This window comes from Hibiscus syriacus, unplaced genomic scaffold (genome assembly GCF_006381635.1).
Source record: "Hibiscus syriacus cultivar Baekdansim isolate YM2019G1 unplaced genomic scaffold, ASM638163v2 tig00110156_pilon, whole genome shotgun sequence".
NCBI lineage: Eukaryota > Viridiplantae > Streptophyta > Magnoliopsida > Malvales > Malvaceae > Hibiscus > Hibiscus syriacus.
The window spans coordinates 1,811,352-1,832,170 of record NW_024062606.1 but is presented as its reverse complement, the minus strand read 5'-3'; the positions used below and the strand labels follow the sequence as shown (position 1 = coordinate 1,832,170).

Here is a 20,819-nt window from a genome sequence, read left to right as displayed (position 1 = left end):
ACTACCACGTTATCTTCTTCTAACGGCAGCCTAACGACGTCAAACGGACGGTTATCTCGGGGACCATATTACAAACGGACTAAATATTGGAGGACCGTATTGTAAGTTTTAAAAGTTGGAGGACCTAAATGCAAGTTTTAAAAAAGTCCAATGACCATTACTATACTTAACCCTACAAAATTAACAATTTTGAGGAAGTTATTTAACAATTAATATAATAATAAAATCTTATTAGCAAATTTCTGTGAAATATGAAACGATGGGATCAATTGGATGGTAGAAGAAGTAGATGCTAAGGCAGTTGATGGTGAAAAAAAATAATATCAGCTTCTACTAATGCCTTCAATGATAATGCCTCGTGCTGAGAGGTATGAGATGTCCTCCACTCAGCTAGGCACACTTTAAAAATCAAAAGAACTAATACAATGTTTAATTAAATCAAGGGTAAAGTATAGTAATGGTCACTTAACTTTTTTGAAGCTTTCATTTAGGTCCTCTAACTTTTAAAACTTGCAATACAATCCCCTAACATTTAGTCTGTTTGCAAACAAACTAAATGTTGGGGGATTTTATTGCAAGTTTTAAAAGTTGGGGGACCTAAATGAAAGCTTTAGAAAAGTTCAATGACCATTACTATACTTTACCCTTAAATCAATCTTAACTTAAAAGTAAATGTTGAAATTATATGCTTCTTTTATTATAGGTGTTTTGAGTTCTTTTTAGTGGCGTTAAATGTTTAATATTTCATCTTGTTACAATTCCAAGTTTAAAGCATTAATATTTTTTAAAAGAATAGAATAATTGTAAATAAAATTTGATGGGAAAAAAATAGAAAATGGTGGTTGATTGGAAGATGATAATAAAATGATTTTAGAAAATTTAAAAAATTATAAAATTTTAAAATTTTAAAAAGTCGAAAATTTATTAAATGACATGTTTTTAGTAGACATTAATGGTTTAACCTTAAAAAATAAAATTTTAAGCGCTTGTCTCTTCTTTTTAAGACTTAAAACTAAAACAATAATTTAAACGATATTTTTAACTAATTTTTATTTTAAAAATGAGAAAATATTAGTACCAGATTAAATAATAAAGTCTCGGAAAAAATGCTTAAATTATTAATTGATTTTTTATGCTTAAATAATTTTTTTTTTGTTAAAAATAAGTGTATAATGTTTTTTCCGTTATATTTTTAGGTGCTTATCATTAGAAAAACGTTAGGTGACATGTTGTCACATTTATATTTTTTTATGATTTTAAAATAAAATATTATTAAAAATATATTTTTTGAAAAATCTGTACATATCACGTGTTACTTAACGGTTTTTCAACGATAGACAACTAAAAGTGTAATGGAAAAATATTAGAACCATATTTTTAACCAAAAAAAAAACAAAAATCAGTTTTTTTTTTATTAATTTGAAGCAAGTATAAGGTCGTATATATTCAAAATCATTTGTCATTAAATGTCCACATCACTGACATTCTTAATATTCGAACTTAAGAACTCAAAGAATATCAACAATTCATTTAATATTGAAATTACTCGATTCGTACCTAGAAATCAATTTTAAATACAATTTAAACACTTATTTTTATAGTAAACACAATAAACAAATGAAGGACATAAAATAGGGAGAAGGAGAACCTCAACATATCAAAGGGCAGTGATCCACACATTTCTTGATATCCATGCCACAAGTCTCCACATATCAGATGAATAACACGGAACGCTTAAAACGCACATAGAACTTGACTTTCAAAACTGAGAGAGGGAAGTAAAAATGGTGGTTCTACCTCTTTCTCAGCCAATGCCTCAAGCCCTTGCCTTCCGCTCTTTCCCTGTTTACGCTGCACTTTCTTCTAATTGTGAGTCTTTTTGAACTTATCGATATGAACATGTCCATTTTGTCTTTTAAGCTAACAAGTAATTGCTTTTTTTCCCCAATAAATTTCCCAAGTTTATGGTCGACATGGAATTGGAACAACGGGGAGGAAACAGTTCAATGTATTTTCTTGTGCTAATGGTAATGGGCAGAGGGAGAGAAACCTCCTTCACAGAAGGTTCTTTTCTCTTTTGATATTTTCCTCTTCAGTTTATGAATGCCGAATGTCATGTTTCTTCGATTAGGCTGTTTTTGAATTCTTATCGATATGATGATTTGTATTCATGCATTGTTTAGGCTCAAATGCAAACTCAATTCGAACTGTTATGATGTTGATAATTTTTGGGGTTTTCTCTCTCTCTGGAATGGGCCCTACTCTTAAGCATTTGACAGCCTTCGTATTTTGTTTCACTTAATCCTTCTTTTTACATTGGTAGCCCAGTTAATTTCCCGCTTTGTTTAAGCATCCACAATTTGGTTATTGCAGCTTGCATGCTTAACTATTTGTTTCAGGAAGGTGGTGGACCACATATGTCTACTCAAAGCAAACAAGGGTTTATCTGATGAGGAGGAGAAGGATATGTTGGATTATCTTTACACATCTCAATATCAGATGCGTGGAATTGTTGCAATATCTTTGGGTTTGAACACTTTCTATTTGGCTGTAAACAGTTTCCTCTGAATGCCCTTTTCCGTGATAGTAATTTAATATAAGTTACAAGGATGGACTAATACAAATTTACAGCGAAAATCCGGGTAGAATTTGTTATATTAAATTGTGGTTAGGATGTATAAGAGGTAGACTAATACACCATGCTTCTTGGGCAGAGTTTTTTGCTTGATCAAGTACAACTGGAATCAAAGTTCCCTCACATGTGATTCATATAATTTTTGTTTTTGCTAATTATGTGACTGTACATATATCCCTATCTGATATTTGATATAGGCTTAAGATTTCCTCAAGGATGAAACATGAGACTATAATCTATAAAAGCACCAAACTGAATGTGGGTTTACTGATGATATATGCACATAAAAATGATAAATTCATCTCATTATGTTCTTCTTCATAAGATAAACCGGCTTATATATGTTCTAATTCATTAGGTCAAATATCTGCTCAAGCTAAAGAAGATTATACTCATGCTGTCTTCATGCGATTCCAAAGCAAGGAAGTCCTAGAAAAGTTCTATGAGAACCCTCTCTACCTGCAACTTATGAAGGAGCATGTACTGCCTTACTGTCATGTATGCCCTGACATGTAAACACCAAACTCAATTGCTTTAAATTACTTTTTCCTCTGTTCATTACGCAATAATCTGAGCAAAAATGCATATATAACTGAAACAGATCTGTTAATACTTGGCAAAAAAGGTTTTATTAATAGAGTTCAAATCTTTCTTTATATATATTTGTAGGGGCTAATAAATGTGGATTATGAATCTGAAGTGGAAGACGATATGCTTCATATATTTCGTAAAGGAGAGGTTAGATGCAACATACCCTTTCATTTCCATTGACATCAGAGCTTGGTTTCAATAGATTAGTATGCTTTTGGTGACAGGAGTACAGCTATGGTGTAGAATTTGTGCTTCTGATTGCATTTGTTGAGGCTGCCATTGGTGGACCTGCGAAAGATGCATTACTGTCTCTTCAAGAGCTAACTATTGAACATCCATCCTTAGTTCTCCAATGCACTCAAGGTACATGCAATGAAAAGAAAAATTTTAATTCACCATGCTGCCTAATGATCGTCCCTGGTATTTGACCTTTTAAATTGGAAAGCTTCCTCAGGATGTCATACAGTTATACATTAGATCTATATCTTATCCTTGCTGCATGCCTGCACCTATCAAGCCATTTTTCACATCATGTGATCATATGATAATTGGTAGTTACTTGTTATGTTTAATTTCTTAGCAATACAGATTTATTCACACAAATTTCATGTTGTAAATATGATTTAAAAAACTCAGACACATACTATTTTGATTTATCAAAGTTACAATCTTTGAAAGTTTTTTAGAATAAAATAAATTCTTTAATTATTTTCATCAGTAAAGTTCTGATCCAACATGATTGTTAGTTACTTTAATAGTCTTTTAGACTTGATCAAGAAAAGATAAACATAATTGACCTCTTTTATGTTGATGAAGCAAGATTGAAGAGAAAGTTTGGATCCAAAGTTCTTCCTGACTTAACCTTGAATAGATAAAATCTACTTCAAAAGTCCTTTTGAAAATTGGTCTTGAATTAGATTTATTTTGAAACTAAGAATTTGCTCTATAAGATTTTGGAGATGTTTGTGATTGATATGTTTTTTTGAAAAACTTGCTACAATTATAATATCTAGGGTCAACTATCTATTTAGTCACCCTATCTTTGTTGAATTAGGACCAAATTGATAGAATTTGTACATATAGAAGGTTAAATTTGTTGAATTATTTATAAATTGGGTGAAATTGACAGAATTTTAATGACTAAATATTTTTTTGATAAAAATAGGAGGTCTCATTAAAAACTTCCTTCTTAATTGTCAATCTACCATGAGGGAGACCGACAAACTGCGAAAGGAAGGAAAGAGTACTTCAAGTATTATTGAGAAAATGGTTTAAAAGAACCCACAACAGTACAACCTGATCAAAATAGACACCCCATTACAATGAGCAAACAACCTAAACTAGACCCAGAAATTCCTAACTTCGGCCAATCCCTCTTTTTGCCAACTCATCCGCCTTCCAATTGGCACTTCTTTGAATAAGGTGAAGTAACACCTCAGACATTGCATAAGACCTGATCTCCCTAAAAATGGACTCATAACAAGAGGGACATGAAGCAGGATTTTTTAACCATTCTAAAGTGTTTCTGCGGTCACTTTCTAGGATTAAAAGGCCCTTTGACCCCCATTCTGATTATAAGAAAAACAATAACCCAGATCTGATTGCCTTCAATTCTGTTAAAGCCGGAGGACCAGGTCCCGTAGGTTCTGAAAAAGAAACCAAAATACTTTTGGAAGTGTCCCTAAGTAAGCCCCCAATTGCCTTCCAATTCCTGTTCACTGCTCCGTCAACATCTAACTTGAAGAAACCCTCAGGTGTAGCAAGCCCCAACAGAACATAATTATTCCAGCTGTGATCTTCTCTTACCTTGCGTGTCATTAGCTTCACGCATAACTTTACCTTGTATATACCTTCCCTGTTCCCGGTCCATAGCAAACAATCTTCCTCAGCTGCATTAGGATTTAAATTGCTAAGCATAGACTTCAATTCTACCCATTGATCCAGTTCCCAGTCACATAGATTTCTTCTCAATTGGATGTACCAAATCCAACCTGAAGAGCCATAGTTTTCGAATTCAACCACTCTTCCTTCTTTGTTGATTGATAGAGTGAATAACCTTGGAAATTTGTCTTCAAGGAAACACTGCACAGCCAAATATCTTGCCAAAATAAAACAATCTCCCCATTTCGCACTTGAAAATGGTTGCGATAACACTCCCCAAATTTTTCATCTTTCACACAATTGTTGTGCACTCCCCTACAAACCCATGAGGCTTGTGGAAATTGAAGATTATTGACTGCCATTGACCTTATGTCTAAATTATACCTGCTGCACAGCAACCTGTTCCACCACGAATCCTTTTCATTACCAAACTTCCTGGCCCATTTCCCAAGTAAGGCTTGATTCATTAGATTGAGGTCTATAACACCCAAATCTCCACTCCCCTTTGGTTGACAAACAATTGACCACTTGATCCAATGGATGCGATTTTTCTCCCGCCCGTCCCCCCCCCCCCAAATAAACCTTGCCATGATTGAGTTAAGCTTTCTAATCAGATTTTATGATGCATTATTATTTTTTTGGTGAGTAAATAGTTAGTTTACCTTATAACATAACACACATTCATTTATGTTATCATTTTAACGACCAGTGACCAAAAAAACAGAATAAAATGATAAAGACAGTGACTAAAATAAAAGTTTTAATAGTTTGGTGAGTAAATAGTTAGTTTACCCTAATATCTATAAAAAATCTTTAGTTTAATTTAGTTAAAGAAAAAAATAATAATACATGGTAAAATCTGATTAGTTATCTGTGCATAATTAATTTATTCAACAAAAAAAATACATGTGGAGTGGTATAAGATTTCTATAATTTTTATTAATTACATGTTTATCCTTGAGTGCTTAAATTTTTAGTAGTGGTTTTTACTTGTTTAATTCAAGTATGAAACACTCTTATGATAATACTTATTATAATTTAAAAAATGGTTTTTAAGTCTTTATCTGATCGAATAATAAATTTATTACCTTAAAATGGTTTTTCATTCTATTTCCAACTGAGTTGGTAGCTGGTTAAGACATGACACCAACTCATTCAGGGGTTTAACATTAATAGAGATATTTACATATAAGGTCTTTACTTTTTACATTATGTCTGATTATTTTAAAATTTCTTTAACACAAGATGATTTGATATTGATCGAACTATTTTCATTTATAATGTTGCAGGCTCAAACTTCAATAGCAATTCGAGAGGGGAATATACACATGGAGTGGTGATAAGATTTCGATCATGTTTGTCCCTTTTCATGTTGATTCAGTATTCAATTATTTAACACTTTTCTGCATTTGATTGCTATTTACCAATATGCTTGCAGTTGATGCCTTGGAGATATTTTTTAGCAGCTCAAGATACAAAGACGTAAGAAACCTTATGCTGTGGATTTCAAAATTCTAATATGATGCATCACTTGTGACTATCTTGGTGTGGTTTCAAGTTTTAACTAGTATAATAGTCTAATGACATTTTTTTGCCCTCAAACATGTTTCAATTTCCAAAAATCTTTTTTAAAATTCCAACCAAACATGTTTTCTTCCTTGTTTTCCATTTTCTAAGAAAACGAAAGCAAAAATGGTCTTTGTTTTCTGAAACCAAACGCAACCTTCCTCTCTTGGTAGTCTATTCCTATTTTCATTTATACTGATAACATCTTGTATTTTTTGAAAACAGGTGTGGGAATCTAAACTTCAATCAATAACCAAGAAAACATTAGCCATTCATTTTTCTGTTGATCCTGTGGGCACAGAGATAATGTAGTAAGAATCAATAAAGTTGTGATTTTTACATCATAATAACATATTTACATATATACAAGAACTAATGGTTACATTGGTTTGTAACACATCCTAACTTTTTTCTCTCTACCCTTTCCTCTTTTATCCTCGCCTACCTAAACTTCGCTCTTCAGATCTTTTTTTTTTATTTACCAAAACGAGACTGCATTGGATAAACTCTACAAATTTTTTTATTTAGGTCTAGTGCTTCAAGCTTGGGAATTAGGCTAAGGTTGGACCGAATTTGGGATTTTGGGGTTGGGTTTAAGGTTCGCTACAATTGATCAATGAATAAGTTTGGTTTACGGTTTGAATCTTAGGTTTCGAGATCCCAGGTACTATGGCCAATATACCATATTGGCGAATTTGATTTATGGATTCTTGGATTTGAGCTCTTTAGTTTAAAGTTCAGGCTGTCTAAGACTTCCTGAGTTTTTCTTTTATAGGGTCTGATTTAGGTGTCCTTTATTTTGATAATCTGAGATTTGTGGGTTTTGTGTTTTGGTTCAGTTGTCCAATATCCAAGGGTTCAAAGTTTCAGGTCCGAAGGCCTTTTGATCTTGCACTCTTAGGCTCAAGAGCTTCAAGGTTTTAATGCTCAGTTTTGAGGTTTAGAGATCCTTATCTAGGGTCCGTCGGCCTACTATCCTGGGTTTATGGTTTGTAGACAATTTTGCCTCTAAAGTCTACTAGGGTTGGCTCACATCACTCTCCCATTATTCAACCATTGATATATTGCATAATTACTATACGAATTGTAGTGTTCATCCTTCTGCTGAATGGTTAAAATGCTTAAGCATTGGATCTTGATTTATGTTTTGCATTTTAGGAAGTAGATTGAAGAATTGGATTCAAAGGAGTTTGAAATTTAGTGCTCAGCATGATTTGAGTAAAATTTTACATTTTGGAGGAGATTTGTTATTTAAAGGAATAATCAAAGGATAATTGAGGTTGTAATACTTCAAGGATTGTAATTGTTTTGGTTTTGTTGTTCAAGGAATTAAACTTTTAATTGTTTTAAATGCTCTAATGTAAAATACTAAATAACATGATTGTTCATGAGAAAGGCATTTAAGTTATGGAGGTACATAGATTTGGTGGTTTCTCTAGGATGATTAATTCATTACATGGTCACAACTTTGGCTTAACAATGAATTTTCCAATATCCAAAACATTACTTGCAAAATTCTTACAGCCACCTTGAATAATAGTAACAACCTGGGTGATATGAGTTCAACCCTTTTTACGTGCACAATTTCCAGTGTTAGGAGGAATTATGAGTAGTTTAGCCGTAGTATCAAAAAAACCACCCGGGATCTTTTTCAGAGAAGTTCTCGAGAAAATGGTACTAAAAATCCCTTGTTATTCACTTCACCTTTCAGAACACAAAGACAAAAATCCTTCTACCAATTAACCCTATTAGACTCGAATGAATGCACATTCGAGCAACCAAAAGAATGACAAAAAACAATGGTTTCTTTTGTCCCTTTCAAACAAGATACGATAACTACTTTGTAAGACACATCTACATAAACACAGCAGGAAATATTAACATTTTTCAGTTGGAGAAGTTAAGGAAATTACAAAAAATAGTCGGGTGTTCTCCGTGCAGTCTCAGGCTCAATCTGACGTGGAGCTGGGTCAAACTGAAGAAAACTTTGCTCCATATTCCCTCCAATCTCCAGTATAGCAGCCATATTTCCACAGCGATAGCAGTAATTTGGGGCACTGAACACTGTTACCACATTCTTGACCTACAATAATACATAGATTAGTATAATAAATAGCAATCAGAGAGAATAGATTACACAAAAATTGTTTCTTTTTTTATTGGGGTTCCACAAACCTGGGACCAATTATATCCTTCCATAACAAGCTGGTGAGCTCTAGATATCAGGGTGAGCTCATGTGTGGTTGAACTGCCCAGAAATATCCTGCCCAAAGTTATACCCTGCTCCTCGAGGAGATATTCCCCACCCACATCAGTCGTCGGGCTCAGATCATAAGAGATCACACATTGGACCCTCGTGCAGAACCTACACAACCAACAAATACAAAGATGCTAGTAAAATTTAAAATACAGTAATACAGAGGAAGGCATATTTGATGTGATGACCCCAGTTAGGCTTCTAAAAAAACAGTGACAAACTGACAATAATGCTAACTGATAGATGATATAATGATCTCCCTGGATAGAAGTGGACACCATTACCAGTATTGCTGCATTCGTAGGGCCGATCTCGTTTTATGAGTCATGGTATCTTCAGTTAGTGAGTCGGGAAAATCAATAAGTTTTACTCCAACCTACCTCTTATTTTCAGAAAGTAATACCCATTACAAACTCCACATGTGGATACTCCACGAAGTACTTTATACTTTATAGTTTATATGCTCTACTAAGTTTTGAAAAGGTTTTCTATTTGGCAGATACTATTATTTGTAACAAGGCCATCTCCTCAGACTATTTAACTTTCAAGTGCAATGGATAGTGGAACTGCAGACTGCAGTTTTACCTCTTGAATACGGTCAAGAGAACTGATGTTATCTAATGCATCCAAAGATGGAGAGAGTCCACCATGTAAGCAGAAAATCTGCAAGGAACACAAATGTTATCAGCTAAGATCTTGGAAATACTCAAGACTGGGTATAAGAATTCAAACCTGACTTTCAATCAGTGCAGTCAGAGGTAAATAATCAAATAGGTCCGCGAAATACTTCCATACATTAGCATTTCCATATTTTCTCAAGCATTCGTCATAGAAGCCATATCTGAAAAGAGAAGCAGCTGATTACATACTGATCCAGCGATATCACTAAATAACTTCCACTCCTTGATATTAGGATATCATGAACCAAATACCTATTACTGGTTTATCAAGTATCCATACTCCATTTTTCCAACTTTCTTACGAGAAACATTAGTCTGTCATAGCAACATAAAAGAAGAAAACTTAAGAAAAGTGTTAGTATCCAAAGAACAATCAAGAGTACTTCGCTCCAGGGTGCAGAAATTTATTTGTTCAATGAAAAAAATAGACTGCAAGTGCATTACAGAATGAAAAGGAGAAAAAACAATAAATATGAATATCTCACACTTGAGTTATCTGGCGGCTCTCATGGTTTCCCCTTAAAATAGTTAATCTATCTCTATAACGAACTTTCAGAGCAACTAAAAGTGTGACAGTCTCCACAGAGTAATATCCTCGATCAGCATACACCAAGGGAAAAATAATCAGCTGTATAAGCACCTATACTAAAGACACATGGTTATGAATGATTTATGGCAACATTAGACAAGAACAGAGCCAGCACAAACGATGCCAGAGAAAACCAAACAGTGCAGAAAAGACACTAGACTGAATAATACTCGGTATCAAGACTCTCCATTATCTTTCTACAAATTTCTGTCCTAAAGGCAGAGTAGTTATTTCTTTTAAAACATGAAGTTTATGCAATTTTATCTTTTTCTGTACTTGTGGCTCACGTTACCAAATTGAGCAGACGAAACTATGAAACAAACAACATTCCAAACATCCAAATTCTTTGATCTATCGTTAAATGGTTGGATTGGTTGAAAGCAAATAAAAGATGTTCAGGTTCAGTTCAATATGAAATACTCTTAAAATAAATCTCTACTCTAACAGCCCTATCTTGATTTTATCAACAGTTCTAGTTCAAATGGCTAGATTTTTAATACAAGTTTATTATCTAAAACTCCCCTATCAATAGTTCAACTTTGCTTTGTACAGACAAGCTAAATCAAGTTTCAATTAGCAATAAATTTAAAGCTTACGCGCATAACATTTCCTTTCCTAAAATTTCCTTTTTTTTCAATAAATGATAATTATGATCTAAAAACCAAGCTCATACTAACAATTTATTTCATATGAAAAGTATTCGATGGCAATTAAATGCGATAAAAAGTGGACCAACTCACGTAATCTCCCATAAAGAGATAATTAGTATCGGGAGCTTTGCCGCCTATGCGAAACAGCTCGACGAGATCGTGGAATTGTCCGTGGATATCGCCGCAGACAGTGACGGGACACTTCACCGGCTAACATTCCACTCCTCCACGAGGATCGCACGCGCCTGCTCGCACAGAGTCCTCATCTCCGCCTCCAGAAGCGGCTTGCACTGCATTAAGTGCTCGATCTGACGGTCTAGATCGCCGTGAGACGGCATCGTTTAGCAATTGAGCTTTTCGGTGTTCTTTTGCAGCTACATAATTTTATGCTGGGGGTTTCGATCGAGCGGGCGAGAACAAAGCTGGAGGTCTGAGGATTTTGGCGATCAGGTCATCGTTAGGGTTTGGGGAGATTGGACTTGGTCCTCAAACCTCAGCCTTTTCCCCTTCCTACTAGAAGGTAAGCTCAGATAACTTTTGGAATTTACGCCTGCGAGCCACCGGTTTTCCTTCTATTTATGCATTGCGTCCCTTCCTTTGAATAATCCCTTTTTTCAAAGATTAGAGTTTCACCTTTCTCAATTTCGTACTTTATTGAAACTGTTAAATTAGGTTTCTGTTAAACAAATCTGAGATTCTTGCATTTCCACAACTCCAATTACATTTTTCATAGAAAATGAACTTTCTCTGGATTTTACATTCAATTATTCATCCTATAATTTTTCAAATTTTCTGAAACTAAAATATAATTATAATGCCACGAATAATTATATTATAAAATACAATTGAAAATGAAAAAAAGATAAAATAATTTATTTGAGAGTAAAAACGAGTGGATAAATTATAAAAACAATCATATTTAAACTAGATTTCATCACACTTATATAGTAGATGGAATGCAATATTTTATTAAAAATTATATTTGTCATAATTTACTTTACAAAATTAAAACTAAATTACTATTATACTGCTTGCAATAATTCAATTTAAGTCTTTAATAAAAAAATTATGCCTTCGACCCTCAAGATTTCAGCCGGCCTTCGATACAGTCGACGAACACCTCTGGTAATGTGATTCGTACTCAGATTTCATACAAAAGCACAACTATTTCTTGTTATTTCTTTGGGTAAACTACGTATTTAGTAGTCCAACTATTCTTGCAATTCTATTTTGATCATCTAATTATTTTTTCTTCCAAAATCATATATAAAATTATATTTTGATTCCATTTTAGTCATCCGTCGTTGAATAATGAACACTGATATAAATGTGTCACCATAAGATAATGTCATGTCAACAATTATAACCTTTAACGGCGGGTGACTAAAACATAACTTTAACTAAGATTTTAAAATAAAATAGTTGGGTGTTTAAATAGATAGTTTAGTCTATTTTTTTTTGCTTGTGGAGCCGGAGAGAATTCAGCCTTTGGGACGATTCTCAACAAGCTGCCGAGAAGCCCCTCCCCTCTATTTTCTCGATCGAAATGAGCAGGCAGCACTTGGCCTCAGTCCTCCAACACCTCACTAAATTATTCGGCAGAGCCAGTCAAAAGTGCTTCATCACCACAGTTCTTTCGACACTCAAACAAGTAATCCTCGATCCTCTACACAAGTTTTACTAGTAGGTAACATCAAACTTTTTACATGTTTTTGCAGACTTCTAACTTGCAAGTTTAACAAAGAACACCCCCATCTGCCTCTGGTTATGGACCCTATACTGGGACACCACTTGTCAAAAAATTAAATGCCGAGTCACAGGACATGACACCATATGCTCAGAATCACCACTAAAAGATGAGCTTTGCAGAAGGGAACATGGGGGGTCCTCTCTAGCTTGAAAGACTCCTATTAGTGCGGGGACCAATCACAGTCTGCCACGTTTAAGCTACTCTATAGGGTGCTGAAATCAAAGCATCTTCCATTGTCTATCAGTGTGATGAACTAAAATGTAAGATCAAATTAAACAATATGAACAACTGCTCAAACATAACGATGATTCTGTATTTTCTAAACCAGATACAAAGGTACTGCATTTAGAAGAAGAATGTGTTCATACAGGGTGAGACCACTTGAAAAGGGACTTAAATATCCTACTCCTTTGTTCTTCTTATGGAAAAGCAATGTACAAGCTACAAATGAGGGGGGGAACACTGCTTTATGATTCCAAAAGTTTTGCTATACTAGATATGCTTTTTTAGCTTTGAAATTGTACACTTGTCTTAAACAAGAGAACATACAACTTTTGATCCATTGAGAAATAGAGAAACCCACCAACTGAATGTGTTACAAAAGACCCAAAACTCGTCCCCACAATACAATGCCATGCCGGTCCATACACACCATCAAACTCTTGCATACACATAACTAAGTTGCTCAATTATGTCACTCGTAAACTAAAATCCCCAGATCATTGCTCATAGAATCAACAACAAGAACAACAAAAATTCATAAACAAATAGTATCAAAGGGGGAAAATTCTTTCTTTTTAATCAAATTAATAAGAATTACCTTCTTGAGAGTGAGTGCAAGGGCCTTAGAAGTGAACTTTTCAAGGCTATCATGAGTCTTCCGGGCACAATCAACCGCATGGATCTGCATAAACGGTGGCATATCAACTGAAACAATTATGACACCACAATTTGCAAGAACACTACTCAACTCTACTTTTGAGTCGCTTAAGGATCTTCTCCTGCTCAATGAAGCTGAAGCCTTATTCATATCGACATCACCATCGTGCCCTTCATGTAGAATCTTCAACTGTTTCTCCTTCACTGTTGTCAAAGATAATTTCTTGCTATCAAGCACTGATCTTTGTTGTTGTTGGTTCTTTCCACCCAAATCCTTCGATGCTTTCCTGAACGTATCTTTCAAAGATTCTTTGGCCTTCTCATGGGCTAGGCGGTGGGTCGCTTTGATAAGCGAAAACTTGGAGGAATCGGCATCAGCTGAGACCGTCAAAGCTTTGGCTTGTAAACGAATGTCTCTATTATGGTGGATGTCGGTGGGTTTTGAGGGTGCGCGGGTTTTGTGATTGAGGTTCAATCTAGAGAAGTGATTGGACATGAAAAATGGCTTCTCGGAAGCTATTAATGGATCTGAGGTTTGGGTTGTAGGATGAGTAGTTATGGTTTGTTTGGGAGACTTTTTCAAGGTGATATCTAAGGGATGGGGAGATGAGTTCGGTTCCGGTGCGGCCGAACTGCGGCGTTGGTTGGGGCGGTGCGCCATGTTTATCGAATTGCCGGTGGTGTTTGAATTTGAGGAAAGGGAGGAGAGATGCCGTTGAGTAAGGCGTTTTTTAAGGGGCGGGTGGGGCTTGTGCATTGCGGTGGGTACTGTTGAAAAAAATTCTGATTGATTGATTTTCTTTTTTACCCAAAATAACCATATAAATTTGATCTTATTTATAAATAGTCCCTATACTATTTATAAATTATAAATTTAGTCTTTATACTTTAATTTAATTAGTTTTAATATTATAATCTATATCCAAGTGGCACTTCAATAATATGACTAAATTAAAAATACTTAAAATTATTAAACCAGAGAATAAAAATTAAATTTATAATTTATACATAAAATAAAAATCAATACTAACTTCGACTTAATAGATTTAACAATTATCTATTTGAGTTGAGATTAAAATTTTAAAAACTCAAAAACCAATCGGATTAGAATACATATTTCTAAATCTATAAATTATAGATAAGACAAGAACTAATTGAAGAATTGGACCTATAAATTTTACAAGGAAATTGGATTCGGACCTTTAGAAGGTCCAATCACCGTATAAGGAATTAGGACGTTTAATGTATTGCCAATGTTAATGCGTTCTAACATTGCGGCAGAGAAAGGGTGGGTGATTGTGTTGACCATTGACTTTGTCTATTTTTGTTTCTCTGTGAAAAATGTTTTGATATTGTGAAATCCATCAAGTTTGACCCAGCAGCCTTCGTTACTTTGCCTCCAACATGCATTTTTCGCTCTCAAGACCTTCTTTGAAGGATTTAGACCAGGGATGAAGCTCGCCGAAGAGTACAATGATGCACAAAGACTTTTAGAAACCATAGTTATAGACAAGAAATTTACAGAGCTTGAAAGGGCCAAGCCAATTAACATGGAGTTGTCTGAACCCACACCCAGGGAAAGCAGCAAGGGTGAAGGAGCCCAAAGAAAGGTGCAGAAGGAAGATGATGGAAAAAGCTCTTCGAATGACCAAGGTAGACCACCGACTGATCGTATCCAAGGGATGTCATCAAGGAGGATTGGCAAGGCTAACACAATTAATCGCGTGGCTTTGACAAATAATTTAATTTTTAACAAAAAGAAATGAACATAAAACTATTTGTTCAAGTTCGATTCATTTATCACCTTTTAAGTTTAATTAGGGGTTCATAGTAAGGAAAGGAAAAGGAAAAAATGAATTTGGATAAGGATACATATTAAGAGCATGAATCATAGTAAGAGTAAGAGGCAACCACCCCAATAGTACAAGGGTATATAGAGCCACACTAACTAAAACCTGTTTTTTTCTTCTCAGCTATAAATATTTGTTAAAAAAAGGGTTATTGTACATTCAAGTTGTGAGTTATAATTTAATGTAAACACCAATATTTTACTTTGACACTAACTTTAGAACTCTACCTTATCTCAAACTCTTGAAAACACTTGTATATATCTCCTTTTGTAAAATCATATTATGTAGTGAAAAATAAAAGCCTTTTTCTTGAGAATTAATTTTCTACATGGTATAAGTTGTCGGCGTTGATCCGACCGTTGCTCCCGCTTCCGTTAGTTAAAAATTCGACCGGTCGTGTGCTTCCATTGATATGCCGCCCTCCAAGTCCAACAAAATCCCATAAAACCATATCAGAACATCCCCTCCTCACCACGCCACTTCCCACACCGTCGCCCAACCCACCACTTCAACCAACTCACAATGTCGGACCCATTACAACACTTCCCCAGTCACAACCGTCGCCCTCTCCATCATGCAAAATCTCCTCACCACACAGATTCACTCGCATCGTCACTCTCATCGTCACGCCATTCACCTCGTTGCGCCAGAGAAATCACAGCGTTTCTCCATTCGATGCTCCATTCGTTGCCATATTGCTGCCCTAATCACAGCGTTTACTGAATCCTTTTTTTGTTTTTTTTTCGCAACACCATTGTAAGTTTTCCCCCCGATACATGAATATTCATTATTAAAAAAATGAAAAATAGGAAAAAACAAGAAATAAATAGGTTCTTTTTTCGATAATGGTTCATCCGTAATAATCTGAAGTTCCTCCAGAGGTAGGCACCTCCATCGTCCACCCACTCACAACAGATGCAGGCTCCTCTTCCATCACATGTCATCGTTTGAATGGCGATAATTATCTTCATTGATCTCAATCAGTTCGTCTATATATCACGGGTCACTGAAAACATGCATGTACTGTGAGTGAAAGTATATCTAACTTTGCTCTATTCTCAAAAGGTTATGTTTCTTGGATTGTTGATTCAAGCGCAAATGACCACATGACGAGTGATCTCACCCTCTTTTAGAATTTTACAAAGACAGATTCTTCCTGTAGTGTTCGAACGATCGATGGTTCACTTTCTTCTATTATGGGAAGTGACTCAATTCAGATTAACAACCATATCACTTTATCTAATGTATATATGTCCCAAATTTAGCTTGCAATCTTCTTTTGGCCAGTAAATTATCTTCGAATTTGGGTTGTGCTTCCTGATTTAACTATGATATTTGTGAATTTCAGGATTTGAGCTCGGGATGGTGATTGGCAATGATAAGCATCGTAATGGCTTATGCATCCTTGAAGCACATTCTTTGGTTCACAAAACAACAACCTCTACTATTGTATCCTCATATGTTTCCATATCTCATTCTCTAGTGATACGTCTACTGAAATTGTTTTATGGCATTTCAGGTTAGGTCATTCGAGTTTTAGTTATATTGCTAAATTGTTTCCCAAGTTGTTCATTAACAAAAATCCTTCAACTTTTTCTTGTTATATATGTCATCTTGCTAAACACATTCACAGTACGTATTCTCCTTCGCCTTATCATTCTTCCAAACTGTTTTTTATGATACATAGTGATATTTGGGGTCATTCTTGTGTCAAAGGCTTACATGAGGTACATTGGCTCATCTTTTTCATCAACGATCACTCTCGTACCACATAGACTTTCTCATGAAAGATAAATTCGAGGCTGGGGAAATTTTTAAACATTTCCATAAAAATGATCGAGACCCAATTTCAAAGTTATATTGGTATTCTCAAATCTGATAATGGTAGTGAATATTTTTCTAACATGTTAAGGTCTTTCTTTCAGGAAAAAAGCATTGTCCATCTTACTTCTTGTGTGGATACACCATAACAAAATGAGGGTAGCCAAACATAAAAATCGTCATCTTCTTGAGGTAACCCAAACTTTTCTTTTTCCTACTCATGTTCCTAACTACTTTTAGGGTGAGGCTTTCTTAACCGCAACATATCTCATTAATCGCATACCCAGTAAAGTCATTAAATTTCAATGTCCATGAGATGTTTTTTCTCAAATTTTCCTCATTTTAAATTGTTCACTATTGTTATTCCTCTTCGTGTCTTTGATTGTACATTTTTCTGCCATGATCATTTCCCCACTAAGTCCAAACTTGATCCACAGGCAGTTCGTTGTGTCTTTGTTAGGTCATTATCTTTAGAAAATGTTCACTTCCATGAATGTTATCTTTCTTGAACATAAACCTTTCTTCTCTAAAACTGAAATCCAGTGGGAAAGTGAGTGTGAATTTCAACACTTTCCTATTCATACATAGTTACCCATCAACCTATCTCCCATTGAACCTATATAACTTCAACTATCGCCTGAATCATTCAAATACCACCTAGTGCCCAAACACCACACCAAGCTGATTCACCCAAAACACCTAATCCATTTATGTATCCATATATTTCCCATAATGATATACATCTAACAAAAGGCGACCAAAATTTACCCCACCTATTCTCACACTGTCGACACATTGTCAGGAACCACAACCAGGCTCAGATTCCTTGGAAGGTGAAGAAGGTGATCAAAGTAAGTTAGATGTTTTGGTTGATACTAGTGAACTACCCATTGCTCAAAGAAATAGAGTGAGAAGGTGTACAACTGATCCTATCAAAAAAATTATTGCTTATGGTAAACTAATGTCTGGATTTAAGTCATTTACAGCCAAGGTTGAAAACATCTGCATTTCAGATACCATAGGAAAAGCTCTAAAAATTCTCGAATTGAAGAAAACAATAGAAGAAGAACTCTCAGCTCTTGAAAACAACAAAACCTGGACTATTTGCAATCTTCCTAAAGACAATAAGCTAGTCGGGTACACCAGAATTCAAGGAAAGTCACTTCCTTCAACCAGAATTCACATTTGGAGAGTTTAGCATAAAGCTTCTTTTCTCTTAGAATTTGCAAAATGATCCTCAGATGTGTGTTATGCTCTTCTTGGGATTTCGAGTACACCAATATGTCATCAATAAAGACAACAACAAACTGATCCAAATAGGGCTAAAAAATCCTGTTCATGAGGTCCATGAAAGCAACTGGTGCATTCGCAACTCCAAATGGCATCACGATAAACTCATAGTGATCATATCTCGTTCTAAATGTCGTCTTTGGAATATCCTTATCTTGAATCTTTAATTGATGATAACCAGAACGTAAATCAATTTTCGAGAACACTGAAGCTCCCTTTAACTGATCAAATAAATCGTCAATTCGGGAAAGGGGATACTTATTCTTGATGGTTACTTTATTGAGTTGCCTATAATCAATGCAAAGACGCATTGAACCATATTTCTTTTTTACAAACAAAATCGGAGCTCCCCATGGTGAGACACTTGGTCTAATAAATCTCTTTTCTAGCAACTCTTGCAATTGCTTCTTTAATTCTTACAATTCTTTCGGAGCCATACGATAAGATGTCATTGCAATAGGAGCTGTTCCCGGCATAACTTCAATTTGAAACTCTATCTCTCTATCTGGAGGTAATCCTTGTAACTCAACAAGGAACACATCAGGAAATTCTTCGACTATCAGAACCTCATCTAACCCTTTCTCTTTAACTCTTGTATCTACTACATTTGCAAGAAAACCTTGACATCCTTGTAGCATCAACTTCTTTGCTGCCATTACCGATATTACATTTGTTAAAGGATTAATTCTTTCACTAATCACATTTACTTCTATCCCTTTTGGACTCTTCAGGTTTACCTTTTTGAATCTACAATCAACATTTCCATAATAACAAAACAACCAATCCATTCCCAGAATCACTTCGAATTCCTCAAAAGGTAGTTCCATCATATTAGCAGGAAACTCAATTCCCCGAATCTTTAGAGGACACCCCTTACAAACCTTGTTTACCCGAGCACTATGCCCTAAAGGGTTAGTTACTATCACCTCATTACTCGTAGCCTCTAATAGAATTCTCAATTTTTTTTACTAATTTACTGGTAATATAAGAATAATTGGAACCCATATCAATCAACACCAATTCTAATTTATCATACAGCTGGAAAGTACCTGCTATAATATCAGGATCATCACGGTCTTCACTTGTCTTTAAATTATATACTCGTGCAGTGGAGCGAATTTTAGGTTATGTAGAGGATTCAGATTGATTCCTTCCTCTACCTCTTCCTCGTCCTCTTTGTGAGGCAGAAACATTTCTTTCAGATGGTGTAGACTCACCAACCATTAATGGGCAATCTCGAATAAAATGTTCGGCTTCACCGCATCGAAAACAGACTCCAAAAGCCATTCAACATGTTCCAAAATGATTTTTCCCACAATGCTGACACTGTCTTGCTTGACCCGGAGTGGATCTCCCAATACCATATCCCACTGATTGTGTCTGTCGAGCTCTCATCTGACTTGCTTCTCTAGCAGAAGATGCAATTGATTCTGATCTAGCTTGAGGTCGGAATCTTGAATATCTTCCTCTTTTTGGTAGTGTTGTGCTTGAAAAAACACCTATCCTCTTAGATGTTTGAACTTTTGAGTCCTGAGCTTTAGCACGATTAATCACCTCTTGGAATGAGGACAAGATCAGTACTATCAGCATCTCTTTCAATCTAGGGCGCAAGCCCTCCACAAACCATTCACAAGCATATTTTTCTGTAGGCACAAGCTCTGAAGAAAACCGACTCAGCTTATTAAATTCATATTCATATTCGTATACAGAGCGATTCATCTACTTTAAATTCATAAACTCCTGCTTCATTTGTCTGATGAATTGATCTCCAATATATTTGTGTTTAAATTCTTCCAAGAACAGATACCACGTCAACTGGTCACTTGACATCCTCATGGTGACGTTCATCCACCATATCCTCGCTTGACCCCTTAGTAATGACACAACTCCATCCAGTTTCTCTACTTCAGAACAGTGAAGACCATCTAACATGATTTTCAAATCATTCAGCCAAAGATCCGCTGCAACCGAACCTTCCTCGGCTTCTCCCTTAAATTCGGGAGCTTCTAATCCTCTCAACTCCTTTGCTACATTTACTCTGGGAGTTTATGGAGCAGGAGGTTGGAAACGCGTCAATACTGCATCTAATGTTCTAAAGAACACATCTTGATCAGCTACAGGCACTCCAGAAGGTGTATGTTCTTCACTATGCCTGGCCAGAGCAGGTGAATTATTACTTTCAGCGGGTCTATCATCTCCTGCTTCATTCTTAGAACTACCTTGTCCGAACATCTATAAAAATACAACCTTATAATTCTATTAGCAAAACAACATACTTACTATTCCATCAGATCAGAAGTTTTCACTATTTGTTGGCATGTATATATTATATGACACTCTAGACTCCGGTTTATGCCGAGAATCGACTAAACCTTAGCTC

The 20,819-nt window shown here is 35.3% G+C and overlaps 2 protein-coding genes and 2 pseudogenes across 2 annotated transcripts; 2 read left to right on the top strand and 2 right to left on the bottom strand.

Annotated features, from left to right (window-relative positions):
• The first annotated feature begins 1,644 nt into the window (after positions 1-1,644).
• On the top strand, positions 1,645-7,950 carry LOC120215974 (stress-response A/B barrel domain-containing protein UP3). Its single transcript, XM_039213503.1, has 10 exons — positions 1,645-1,869; positions 1,962-2,064; positions 2,400-2,527; positions 2,994-3,133; positions 3,305-3,373; positions 3,451-3,589; positions 6,397-6,462; positions 6,546-6,589; positions 6,899-6,984; positions 7,832-7,950. Coding segments are annotated over exons 1-10 (861 nt in total). The 5' UTR covers positions 1,645-1,784; the 3' UTR covers positions 7,833-7,950.
• A 416-nt stretch (positions 7,951-8,366) lies between these two features.
• LOC120215973 lies at positions 8,367-11,365 on the bottom strand (annotated as a pseudogene).
• A 1,647-nt stretch (positions 11,366-13,012) lies between these two features.
• LOC120215972 lies at positions 13,013-14,234 on the bottom strand. Its single transcript, XM_039213502.1, has 2 exons — positions 13,420-14,234; positions 13,013-13,261 (listed from the first exon to the last, which is right to left on the bottom strand). Exons 1-2 carry the CDS (start codon positions 14,137-14,139, stop codon positions 13,106-13,108), a joined length of 876 nt encoding a protein of 291 aa, XP_039069433.1. The 5' UTR covers positions 14,140-14,234; the 3' UTR covers positions 13,013-13,105.
• A 695-nt stretch (positions 14,235-14,929) lies between these two features.
• LOC120215778 overlaps positions 14,930-20,819 on the top strand; it is a 33,353-nt pseudogene continuing 27,463 nt past the window's right edge.